At 41.4% G+C, this 14126-nt stretch overlaps 1 protein-coding gene across 2 annotated transcripts in view; it reads left to right on the forward strand.

Annotated features, from left to right (window-relative positions):
- LOC134210235 (protein dead ringer) overlaps positions 1-14126 on the forward strand; it is a 274077-nt gene that overhangs the window by 257096 nt on the left and 2855 nt on the right. Inside the window, exons 6-8 of one of the 2 annotated variants that reach the window (XM_062686279.1) lie at positions 3526-3652; positions 4306-4646; positions 4719-5641. In XM_062686279.1, the coding sequence (XP_062542263.1) occupies positions 3526-3652; positions 4306-4646; positions 4719-5641 (1391 nt within the window). The remainder of the gene's footprint in view (positions 1-3525; positions 3653-4305; positions 4647-4718; positions 5642-14126) is intronic. The other variant, XM_062686280.1, reaches the window with a different exon arrangement.

Genomic DNA, 14126 nt, shown 5'->3' on the forward strand with positions numbered 1-14126 from the left:
TGTCGAATAGAGACCCCCTTTTATTCACCTTACCCACCAACACAAATTTTCCTTCCCGAGACATCTATGAAGGTAGCATGGGTTCCCTGCTTCTTCACTAATAGATGTTAAACAAACATTCCTTCCCTTCCTTCCGTGATTGTAAGGACGTAGCCAGCCCGTAGCCAATCACATGCTATCACTTTTCACTTCCAACTTCTTTTTACTTTTCATTTCTCTCACTTATCACTTCTTACTTCGCACTTATCACTGCTCATTTCTCACTTCTCTTTTCAAACTTCTCACTTTTTACTTCTCATTTATCACTTCTTTTCGAATTTCTCATTTCTCACTTCTTATTTCTGCCTTTTCGCTTTGTCATTTCTCACTTCTCGCTAATCACTTTTTACTTCTAACTTCTAAATATATCGAATTGTAGTCGATGTCTACAACATCGAGTTAGCGAGGTGAAAATGCATTGGCAAACTTCTTCGACTTAGAGAATATCGTAGTATGCTAGATTCAAGGGACTTTGAATTTCTTCGAGTAAGGGAAAATATCGAGTCACAGGGTTTTTTCGTCAGAATTTTTTTCATAGTGTTGGAACATTTTATATTGCTTTCCTAGACCAAATAAACGCTTTCACAAAAACAAGTTCAAAAATTCAAAAGATTATTTTCAAAAGCTATTCTCAACCACAGCTATTTCTGGAGGATGTTTTCTGATACTTTCGGATAACTCGGATTCTTATAGGATTACCAACAGGAAAAATTACGAAGAAACCTCCTAAAGAAATTCCCTCGAGAATCCTATGAGGAATCCAATAAAAAAAAACAGCCCAAAGAAAATTCCTGTAGCATTTAAAATCCGAAAAAGTATAAAGAAATTTTGGAGGATTTTCCAGAAAGTGAACGCAGAAATTACAGCAAAAAACAGTTAGAATACCACTTTTTAAATTCATGGAAGGGAAGGTTGTCCGCAGGAATTCACCAAAGAATATCCAAAGCGATTTCCACAGGAATTCATGAAGGATTTTTTCAAAAGTATCCCCAAAAAAATTTTAGTAGGAGTTGCGGATTCATTTCCGCTAAAAATGCTGTCGGAAGTTCTGCATGAACTCCTAGAGAAACTTGTCACAATAATTGATGGACAGCTTTCCGCATACATTCCGGACTAATTTTTGCTAGATTTCGCTCGACGGAGCTTGAGCAACCTTCTTGATACGATTTCAATAAGTAGTTTTACAGAAGTTTTGTTTAAAAAATGAATTTGCCTTGTCTAATTCCTCAATCTCTTATGTTTGTTTTGTAATCCATAATTACAACAAAGTTGCATAATTTATTACATCAGAAGAAATTGCGGTCTCGCCAGATTTCGCATTATATACAATTATGATCAAATCTGGCCTGAACATTCTATGTATCTTGTGCCGATCAAAACATACCTAAACATCCCCTCATCTGAAATAGTTTTGGCTGTTTAGTTCTTGCGTTGCGTGGTAACGGAGTATTTCGTAGATTGCATAATGATAGCTGTCATGTATATTCTTTAACTTTCTTACCCCAATTGCTTATTGATTACTATTTGGGATATAATAGCAACCCAATTGGAGGTCCAAAATGATAAAGCATGAAAGCTACCATTGCCGGCCACGCCCATTTTCTCCGTTAATAGGGAAAGGAAGTAAATGATGATATGACATCTACTTAACGAGAGGCCAGCGACTCACCGACGCCCTCATAGATGCCAAGGAGTTGGATGGTTGGTAGGGAATACAGTTTAGGTATATCATCATAAGCAAATGATATAAGTTTGTACAGACGTTGGGAGTGACAATGCTAAGAAATTTACGTCACTCCGTTCTCCATAGTGTTGCTTCTTCTTGGGGTGGGACAAGGTATTAGACTTGCCCTGGCTAATTAGCCTAGGTTTAAGCGCCAATACTCGCTCTCTGAAACGAGAAAAAAAATTACACCACCCACCTCCCAATACATGTCAATAGTCACTTCCCTTATTGGTTACAGATGGATCTTTGAACTTAGCAAGTGACCATAAATAAGATAATTGAAACGAAGAATAATGGAACATCCTCACCGGTTTTCTGCATTTTCTTGATACATAAATAAACCAAAAAAAGCAACACAATGTTTCCTAATGTAACTAATAAGGTTTTCTTTCGCACTCCTTTTTGCACTTTTCGAGAACTATCGGCCGAATTTCGGCTTTTCACTCAATGATACGGATACGTCACACAGGAAAAATACAGCAGCTCACGCGCACAGCCTACTCCAATTTCGAAATAGTTTTGGCTGTTTAGTTCTTGCTCACTAAGCCTCAGTACTTCTCAGTACAGTACCATCTAGAAAACTGCGGTTTTCTTAGCCCTATTTTCGTGTGTAAAGTTGTAGTTTAAAATCATATTTAAAAACAGTAATATTTTAAGAAACGAACTTGAAGAGAAGTCTCAGTAAATTGTGGTAACAAAAAATGATTTTTCGCGTGTATTGACTTAGAATTTAATTCGGAGTCGCGTGGTATGGCATTGATTTGATTTTAGTCGGCACGAATTTGGCGCGGAAAATATTTCAGAATCTCCGTAACAACCCTGAACCAGTGAGGAGAGGTTTTGAGTCCAATGACAAACATTCTTCGATATTTGTTTTAAGAAGTCGAATAAAAGCTGCTACAAGAAAATCCGGAGAAATTTAAAAATCAATGAGAGAATTTTCTCCTCAGATATATGTTTGGATAAATTATTGTTGATAATTCTTGAAGGCACATTTGAAACATTTTGTCATGCCTTGCAAAACTGTAAACTGCGCTTGAATAAAGTGATTTTATCATAGGAAGTTAGTCAAGATGTATCAAAACTCGAATAAGAACGACATCTTGCAATCATCGTAGAAATAGAGTTTCATATTTCACAGATATTGGCCCTTCTTTCTGCCGGCAGTTAACACACTCTATTCCAACGCTGGACGATCGCAAGAAGCCAACAACAGTGAAGAAACTTCTCCGAGATGGATGCTTTAACAAGTCTGTTTGATGGTTCTATTTGTTTGTTGTTTAATTTAATCATTATAAAAACGTGTTCCACAGTGCCTTTTTCTCACTCTCCGGCGACCGACTGCGCACTGCGCCTTCGGACCCTATCGCATTCCTTTCTCCCATCCCGCGCGAACATCGAACAACAAGTGTGAATGAACCAACGCAACGCTACGGACCAACTGCATTTGCACTCCGGTATACGATCGGAAGAAACTGAACCAGACTGCGCCGGGCGAAATGCAGCACCTCCTCGCTCCGGCGAAGAAGATTAATTATTTATGAAAATGAATAAGGAGAAATAAATGCCGCCTGCCGTTGCCGTCCCTGTTTCCAATTCCAGACACTTTCTCGGTCCATACACATCCAACATTGGACGCTGTTTGTTTTATCAATTAGAACTGCTTCGAGATGGGTACTCTACGTGCCGAAGACCCTAAATAGCGGCACCACTGTGGACCGACCGATGGTAATTTTCCACTTCCAATCCTATCTTTACAGGTACATGAAGTATCTCTATCCCTACGAGTGCGAGAAGAAGAACCTGAGCACACCGGCCGAGCTGCAGGCCGCCATCGACGGAAATCGGCGCGAGGGACGCCGCTCCAGCTATGGACAGTTCGATTCGGTAAGTTTCTGAACAAAAATCCCCGTAAATTGAGAATCACTGCAGAAACACTTATTGCAAAGCGATCACGAACGAATCTCTGTACCCATTGATTTATGCGCGCGTTTCTCTGTTTCTGAGTCGGATCAGGGATGCCTGTAGACTTTCTGATTTGTTCTAGCAGAACGTAAGAACAAATTTCCACTGTTTTAAGAATTTCGATTCAAATGTCCGTCAATTTCATATACCTAACTAGCTTCCTTAATCCTTTAAACCTGTTAAGTATTTCTCATAATCCTTGCCTCGAGAAAGCGTACAAATTTATTAGGATTTAAAATGTTGACATCGCAATTAAGTACATTAGTACATTCCATGCATCTTATGAAAATAAGAGCATTACTTCACATCTGGCATCCCAGCTCCAAGTGCGCGGGTTCAAGCATCAGCCGGACTGGCCGTGCCATATCTCGCCTGGTGCGCTTCGATCGCTTGATTATTCATATTTTCATTCACTCATTCATTAATAAACGCTCGGTCTGTGTTGGCTAAACAAACAGGCAATAAAACTGCAAATTGATCTCATGTTTTCGCTTAGCGACGATCGTGTGCATGCACATTTTTTCTTAATACTTACAACAAGCCACGTTATTTCTCTCTTCTCCGATCCAACGCAGCCCTCGGTCCAGCGATCGCCCATTCCACAGGGCATCCAGCAGATGTCGCCCCTGTCGCTGGTTACCCACGTCAACCAGCAGCAGCACCACCGCCTCCTGGGGGCACCCAACGTGGGCCAAATTCCCAACATTCTCCCAGCGGAGTTCGAACAGCGCATGCTTGATTACATCAAACTGTTCCAGCCCAAGGAGATGAAACGCGAACAGAGCCCGGAACATCAAATGACCCCGCGGGATGCACTCAATGCGCTGGAAATGTCCCGCGTTGCGCTCTGGAGCATGTACAACAACAACACCAGCCCACCGAACTCGCTCAACACCAGCCCACCGGAGATGCAGAGGTAAGCCATCGTTCTCCATCAATCTTCCCAACCAACATGTCAACCGATTTTAACGACTCATCTCACCTCAAGTCTCTTCCATTACAACAGGGAAGCACTGAACCTGGCCGAATCGCCACCGCATCACATGTCGATCAAGCGCGAACGGGATCACCCTATGGACTTCACCTCGGATCGTTCCACGGGCCGCGACTACCACAGTGGCATGCCACCGGCCAAACGCAGCAACAACAACTCGATCGCAGCCGTCGCCGCCCAACTTCAACAACAACAGCAGCAACAACACCCTCAACTGCACGCGCGCTCCGTCACACCCCAGAAGCTGAACCTCTCCTCCCACGATGAAGATGACGCCCGCTCGGACGGAACTCCCATCAATCTGCGCGGCGAAAATGGTCTTCGCCACCACGATGACGACGATATCCACGACGAGGAGGAAGAGGAAGAAGACGAAGATATGTCCATGGCCGAGGATGCCCACCCGCTCGCACTGAACAGAATCACCGAACACGCTGCAGCCCTGGCCGCGGCCCAACGAGAACGCGAACAAGCACAGGTGAACCATTTGGCGAGCCTAAACCTTAGCCTACTGGAGCGAGAACGGTGCGACAGCGCCGACAAACTGAAGCGCCAACAGCAGTTGCAGCTGGAACAGCTCCAGCGCGAACAGCTACTGCACCACCAACAGCAGGCACAACAGCTGCAGCAGCGCGAAAGAGAACAACGCGAACAACTGCAGCGGGAACGGGAACTTCAGAAGCAGCAAGAGCAACGGCAACAAGAACAGGAACAGCAGAACAGTGGCCGCCAACAGAACGGAGACCGGCTTAGCGGGACGACCGGTATGGACAACGGATGCAGTGATACAAGTACCAGCCATGAGCGCCCGAACCGATCGGGTTCGTCGCCACGTGAGTCATGCGGGACTTCGTCTGCGGCGGCGGCGGCAGTGACCAGTGGAATTATGGGAATGCAGTTCAAGCTGATCAGTCGAGGTAAGTTCGTTTTTATAGTGAATTGGAAAAAAAAATCTCTATGTCAAAATAGGTGCCACTCCACTTCTTTATTCAACAAACATAAAACAACTGATATTGTTGTTGGTTTTGCATGCAAAGTTATCCCCGCGCCGCCGAAGGATTTTAGAAGCACCGATTATTTTTTCCACCGTATTTTATTTCATATGGTTTTTTATAAATCTGATTTTAAATCTCAGATTTTAAATATTTCTGATGATAGATATCATTATGTAATGCTCCATCACGCGATGCGGTTATTAGCATGGCAGTTTTTGTCTGATTGATGCAAGTCTAAGTGAGAGAAAATGCGTTCTGTGTTGTAATCCTTTTGTTTCAATCTTTGGAAATCCTTTAAAGCCACATGCTCCATAGAATACTCTGTGAGGCCATGTTCCTCCCCGCAATTGAAACATTCATCATTTGACGGAGGTGAGTAATTAGACACCATTTTCAACAAAGCACTCGACTGGCTAGGTCCTGCGGGCATATCTTTTGGAGTCGAGGGAATTCCCGTCTATTTGCCTTGATTCCTAGAGTCATTCCGTCCGTTAGGAGGTTTGGGCTGTGCTGCCCTTTGACTATTAACATTGAGTATTGAATATTCCGATGTTTGATTCGGAGAACCATGCTGGTCATAGGATTTATTCCGAGGGTAGAATGTTTTGGACCCCCTGCCGCTTGTGTTTTCGGTATTGTTGATTATGCATGATTCTCCTTTTTGCTGTCGTGTTTGATAGATTTTGGTGCGGAGTACTGAGTCTTAATCCGGGTGTCGAAACTCACTTTTGAGCTCATTAACTAAATGAGTCCAACCGAAAAGCGTATTTTGATTACGGCGAGCCGAGTACCAACTCAGAGCAGCACCCTCAAACAAAGCTATTGCCGAATCGAATAAATCGTCGGCTGAATTATGCTTTGATATAGCCAACTGATGAATGTGTGACAAAAATTCATTCAGACCTTGGTCGGTTCCAGAATATTTTTTTTTATCTTCCATTGCGACAAAGCGAAAGGCTACGCTGCGATGTAGCAGGGTAAGGTCGTTAAACATACCGAACTGCAGGTGGGGTCGAATTTGTAGCGCTCTGAGAGTTACCAGGAAGGAGTAGAGGGCGTGAACGAAATATCATCCAGCCTCTGTTGAATGGAGCTGTTTAGCACGTCTCCACCAATAGTGGTAGAGCTACACTTCTTTTGAATGAGACTTTTGGTGCTACTGAAGGCCTAGCACCTTTATCGAAGTTAGCCCAACTCACGGTGGATGCAGTTGGGACTTCTTCTGGTTCTACCGGCCGTTGACGGGAGGGATTATTGTCATTGAAATTGTTTGGCTTTGGTGGTGGCGGGTTTGATCGCATTTCATCTCTCAAACCATCGATTTGAGGGGCTAATGCTTTGATTAGGCTCCCGATATCAGTCATGGCTTGGTTGAACTGTTCGGTGGTAACATACTGAGTTCGCTCGGTTTGCATCCGAAAAACTCCGGTGGATTCGGCACTGGTTGCTCTTCTATCCCTCCCACAGCTTCATCAAGCAAGTCAGATTCATTCTCAGAGTCTTCTTCCGAGTTCCCAAAGAAAACATCCTCTGACCAAAAATGCTCCGAAAACAAGTCCAGCACACTGCAAAATGATTTCCTGGCTTGTATTTTCATATCGCCGATGGCATGGTTTTTCACCATGGGCATGGCGCGCCGATGACCCACATGCAACAAGCGTGCTTTACATGTAACTTCCTCTTGTGAATTTTGACTATTGTTCGTGTTCCCGTAATAAATACCTAGTAGGTAGTAGAGCCCTTACTTTGTACATATTCATATTCGACTGAACATTGACAATTTCCGATCAAATATCAGTCAGTGAATATTTATTTAGATTTCGTAAACTAATAAATTACTGTAAAACTAAACACTTAAATGATGATTTCAACAATTACTCACATAAATCCGACTCGGATGTTAAGCTGAGGGACAATTTTAGTGCCAAAAGTCAACATAATCAAGGCCAATTATGTTTTCTTTAAACGCAGTGACCATTTTCAGTACCAATCAAATGAATGAATATGTGAAGAAGAAAACTGAGTAAGTCATTCTATGTTTTGAATAGTCATGCGACATTTGTCAATATTCGGTCCGAAGTTGCTTCGTGAAGGTGATTATTTCATGCTCTACATGCCACAAGACCGATCTCGGGATCTTGATCGTAATGGATTATGAATTCGAAACCTTCCCGTTCATTTTTCAATATTTGTTTTAATCTTCTACGACGTTTGCAACGCGATTCGTCATCCGCAATGACGACATTTCGTAGTAGGAGCTCATAATCAAGCTCCCCGGCTGACAGATGGTTTTGTTGGATATCTAATAAAAAGATAGATTTGACTGAAATAAGATCTTAAGATTTTCATAGTTCTATTCTTATGAAATATTCTCATAAGTTTGGTCGTAGAAAATCTTACGACCACTATCCTCAGTGCGGGCTTTACAGACTGCCTCGGCAGCCGTCCTTAACTTTTAGCTAGAAGGAAGAGCAAGCTCCTTAGTCAGATCTCCCCTAGCGACGCTGATGTAAAACACCGAACCCATCTACTCTCCGTCATAATGTTTTACTCAGAAAACGGGAACGTTACGTTCCAAAATGAAGATAAAGGGGATGAAGTATTGAATTTGCATTCAATTGAATACGATGTATGTTCAGAAAACACCGTTTGTTTGGAATCGAAAGATGGCTCATCTTATGAAACTCAGTCAAGTTCCCCATGCCAGGAACAATATAACGGAAAGTTCAAATTCACTGCAACTACCGCGGTAAAAACTACTATTTTGTAGACTCTGTTTTCAAAACTACCATGGAATTTCAGTATATTTTACCATGATTTAAGAGAAATTCACCACTTTTACTGTTCATGTGACAACATTCCGCATTGGCCACAGTTGATTTTTACTGCGCGCATGGTAAAATCAAACGGGTTTGTTATCTGCTGAAAATCGTCGGTGCATATTCTTAAAATAACCCTCGGAATGGTAGTTTCAACTGCAATATTTTTTTGCGTGTAGAACGTAAAGAATTTCAAATACCAAAAATCTTTCGATTATTGTGGAGAAATTTCAGTGGCAGCGAATGCCGTTGACGATATATTGAGAAAGATCTGGAATTATTCTTTAAAGTTTTTGCATCGTGCGGTAATGTTTCTTGGGTTGAGTGTGGACCAGGCATTGAAAAAAATCAGATCATGAGTAAAAATCGGCTAAATTCATGCCAACTTGATGCTCTACTGCGGCCTAATCGCTGATGCTCTCTAGATCGTTGAAATTAGGCGTTCGTTGATTCAAAGTTTAAAGATCTTCATCGCTCACCAATGGGAGACAACTGAGCGAGACAAATCACTTGGTAACCTAACAATGAGTGTTGTTACCATACGCTGTTAAAAAACTCTTTTCAGACATTGAGAAAATTAAATCCGCTATGAGATTGGAACTCTGATACACTGCATGGGAAGCTTCGATACTTTCTCTCCTCCATCCCAGCAACTTGAAAGCAGAGTGAATAAAGCAGAACACCTGATGTGTTTTGGTTTTATTCTAGTAGAGCAAGCGTAACACAAATGATCCAGTCGTAGCTTCCCTGGATACCATACCAAGTTTGGCTTGGCGAACTCTGTTGCTCGTTGTTTACGCAGCAACGATCGCTCATAATCGTTGTTTGGTATCCATCTGAGCCACGGCATACAAAAAACAAGGCAGGCTCATCACGTATGTAAACATTCAGTTTGAATGTAAACATGTGACGTCCCTGCTATCTTCGCACAAGCTGGACCGAGACGATGCTATACGGTCGCAGCATGCTTACTTTTGTACTCCAACATGTGGCGATAAAATATGCGTCACATTCGAAGTGTCATTTTTCTAACGAGCCTACCTTGTTTTCTGTATACCGTGCATCTGAGCAAGGCTGTTCAATCAGTGGCAAAGGATGCTATGATTGAATTAGATAAAGTGACCAGATATATTTTATGCCAGCGCGGGACATTTTTTTAAAATCCTTTTTTTTATTCAAAAACGTGCTAAAGTCAAAACTTTAAAATTTGATAAACCCCTCTTGTACTCGTCACGCAATCCCACCCCTGCCTGCTGTGAATGAATCTGTTCAACTTTTTACAACGGTGCGAGTTCTTGAAGGTTAAACTTATTTGTATTGGTTACATGATTCATTTTGCTAACATTCAAAGTGATCGTATTATTCGTTTTATGTAATTAGGTGGGCGCTCTAATTTAATTAAAATTCCTACATCTTACTCAGGTTTTGCCTTTCTCGTATACTAAGTATTTTATTATAAAAATCAATTACGCTAAACTATTTCAAGATTCATTTGATGTGAGATACAATTCATTTTTTTATTTTTCCTCGCAAACTGACAGACGATTTATAATAAATTTTTCTATAAGCTTGAAACAAAAAAAAATCCATCAAATTCATCGAACTTGCTCAGATTTCAAGTGAAGTTTTTACTGAAATAATAACGACATACGAACACGATGTGAGTTGAAATTGTTGAGCTAGGGATCCTACATTCAGAGATCTTGAGTTAATCGAGCCATAATCTGAGCGAAATGAGCATTGTTATTTTTTTATTATTTCTAGTTGTTGACTTCTACGTAGTGTTGATTTTCGAGATTTTTTGGCTATGCAGTCTGATTTATTAGAACAAATTTTTAAATTTTGTCCAACGTTTCGGCATAGGGTTCGATGTCTTCTTCAGGGAAAAAAATTGATTGCTCTTCGTTAAGTATGATGGGTGTTCCGTTACAAAGAGCAAACTTTGTATGTGACGAAAATCGTAGAGGCTATTTTGAGTGTGAGTAAGAGTAAGTGACGCGCTCCACAAGAAAAAGATGAACGACAACTTTGATCTTGTTTTGCGACGCACAAACTGGGGAATGATGATGCTCATTGTTGTGAGTTTTGATGCTAATATCTGCTTATCAAAAGAACTCTGACTCTTGCTCATTGCACTCGGCGAGGAGTTGATGGCAAGCCTGAGTTAATAGACACAGACGTGTCTTCTTATTTCAACATTTCTGCTACTAATCCAAAATATAGTCTTAAAAAACGCATGCCATTAATCAATATAATAAATTTTCAAAATCTTATAAGTTCTTGAAGAACGTTTACTAAATTACTGCTGTTTTATCAATTTTTCTTTATTTCGCGGGACATTATCTTGAAATAAGTGAAACGCGGGACATTTCGCGGGACACTTTTCAGCGCGGGACAAATGGCGAAAATGCGGGACTGTCCCGCGAAACGCGGGACGTCTGGTCACCTTAGAATTAGATCAATGCTCGTCCACTTCACTCACGCTTTCAATGCCTGGTGTGGACACTGATTAGGTAAGTTTCTTTGGACAAAGAGCTCCCCTTCGAACAATTTCACGATTTTTCAAGACAAATCTAGCAAACGAAACACAGTACCTACGAAAGTTGATGCAAAACTTTTACAAAGCTGACAATCCAAAGATATTCTGTTAATCCTTTACAAATATTTGGACCGCGTAACCAGTTTGACCTAACAGCATAAAGTTTAAAACAGGCTTTTGAGTCCTTTTGACAAAGACCGAAGGGGGTGTTGAATCGAAACCCCGAAAACTCCAGTTCAATAATTGATAATACCACATGATAATGTACATCTACGGAAAAATCTTGAAGCAATCGTACGATCCATTTAAATTCTTGACGATATTCAGCTAACGGTACGAATTCAGCTTCAGTACTACTTAGTGCAATGCAGGTTTGCTAACGTGATGTCCAAAATATAGGCCCATTTTCGGTTAACTGCATCGCTTGCCCAATCTGCATCTACATAAACTTCTAAACAGAATTGTTCTGATACCAGATTGAGATCCAAAGTTGACTTCAGGTAACGAAGAACATGTTTCTGTCCAATCAGCTTGTGAGGGTGCACTAACTGAGCGTCCCAAAATTGATACTGATACTGCTACGTCTGGTCGAGTACTTGCAACCACGTATAACAGACTTCCTATTAAACTGTCGTATTGATGAATGTTTGATAATTTTTCTTGCTCCTCCTTTTGTTTTACATAGGTGGCCTGGATTTAGGGGATACTTTGATGTTTTGGCTTGTTCCATTCCAAACCTTAGTAACAGCTTCTGAATATACGACTTTTGATTAAGCGAAAACGACTTACAATCGTACTGTACTTGAATGCCGAGAAAATGCTTGATGTTGCCCAAAAAGTAACGGTGAAATGCATATTCAAGTCTTTCATGATGTTCGCGTACTCCTCTTCGTTGTAACACACAATAACGATTTCTTCCACATAAATCACGAGATATATGTTTCCTTTTCTGCTGCTTCGCATATAAAGACATGGATCGTTCGGACTGGACTGTACGAAGTTCATCTTCTTGAGAACACTATCAATCTTCTTGTTCCAAATACATCCGGCTTGTCAAAGTCCATACAGACCTTTATGGAGCAAACATACGGCATTAGAATGTGCTGATGTATATCCAGGCGGTTGTTTCATGTAAACTGCTTCTTCCATTTCTCCATGTAGATACGCTGTTTTCACATCAGCGTGTTTCATCAACATGTTCCTCTGGCCTGCAACTGTCAGCAAAGTTTTGAAAGTTACTTGGCGAACTACTGGAGCGAACAATTCGTCGAAATTTGTCCCGTACATTTGAGAAAAACCTTGAGCCACCAAACGGGCCTTGTACCGTACGATGATCCCATCCTCGTCGAGTTTGCGCTTGAAAATCCATTTACAGCCCACGACTTTGCGATTTTCGGGTAAGTTCGTCAGGGTCCAAGTTTGGTTTTCAGTCAGGGATTTCATTTCATCGTTCATTGCTGCCACCCACAGTTCTGCTTCTTGGCTTTCAATCGCTTCCTTGTACGTTCTTGGCTCTGGATCAATTTTCCGCACCATGCCCGTTGTGCTCACGGAAACGCTGAGGCAATTTTTCTCTTATGCTGCGGCTTGATCGTGGCGTTACTATTTCAATTTCATTCACATCGTCTTCTATTTCACAGGTTGAATCATACAAACTTGAATCGGAAGACGTTGAAAATTCCTTCCCTCAAAAGTATGATCAACATCCTCATCCTCATTATCTGGAATCGGCTCATTTGCTTCTGGCGTGTCATGATAAATATTCGACTGATACTCTACGACTGTTGGGAATGGTTTACTTTTATGATTATCTGCTTCTGCCTTTTCAATGAACCGCGCATCTCTACTAATCACTATGTCATTCGTAGCTTGGACGATACAATATGGATACAATCATGTGGATGTTCAACTGCATGCATTTCTTGTTGCTTTGCTAATTCCAGGTAGAACAGTCTACTGGCTTTACGTGTGACGGCTGCAACGCTTCCCCTGCTCTTGATAAGACACCCACTGAACTTCGTAAAATAGACTTCTGCTTCTTTGTCAAATAATCTGCTTACTGATATAAGGTTTGACTCCAACTCAGGAACGTAGTATACATCGGACAATTCAATTTCATTTTATTTGCCTTGATCATTAGAGCATAACAGTTAACCGGAACCGATACCCTTCACGTATGTCTCGTTACCGTCGGTCAAAGTGATGGATACTCCCGAACTTTTCTCCAGTTATTAAGCTTCATCAAGCAGCTTTCTTTTAACCAAATCCATAGTTAGTGCTTGATCGGATCGGATTTCAAGTGCTGTAGTTAGAGTATCGAAAGAGTCCGGCATGCTCTTCAGCTCTTCATGCACCATCGCAACTTTGAGAATTGGTTGTCCAGTCCAGACACTTGTCCAGCGTTTGATGGACTTGCGAACAACTCATCCATTCTAAATAGGTGACCTTCCATATCGCCATCATCCCGATACTTCGGCGCCTTGCATAGTTTCTTCAGTACAGAGACTGTGGTGCACATTGTGGCCTTCTGGTGGTGGGCTTCAAGTGCTTCCCACGTTTCGCTTGGTGTCTTGCAATTTCTGATGAGAGGGTGTTGGCTATCGTCGACAAGTAGAGTAATCGTGGCACGAGTTCTTGCTTCTCATTCCTTCCATGGATCCATCAGAAGTTCAGGGGCGGCCTCATTGACATATTTCCACAGATTCTTACGGATCAGTAGCATCTTGACCTTGAGTCTCCAACTTTCGTAGCCTCCACTTCGTAGCTTCTCAACGCAAAATTTGCTTCCATCCATTTAGAAAGTTTTGAAAAAGACAAAATGAATCTTGAATCTTCTATTAAAAATGGCCCATAACCTATTGTAATTAGTATACTACTCGATACTAGTATACTAGTCGATCAAATTGTTCGTTTGGATGTTGAGAACAGAATGAAAAAATCTTATTATGTCAAACTTTCCTTAATTATTATGGTTACTTAGTTCAACAAGCGCCTACTTGAAGAATCTTTGAATATCCGTGGCTCTCAATTGAATTGCTCTTCGTTCCAA

Source organism: Armigeres subalbatus, chromosome 2 (assembly GCF_024139115.2).
Source record: "Armigeres subalbatus isolate Guangzhou_Male chromosome 2, GZ_Asu_2, whole genome shotgun sequence".
Taxonomy (NCBI): Eukaryota; Metazoa; Arthropoda; class Insecta; order Diptera; family Culicidae; genus Armigeres; species Armigeres subalbatus.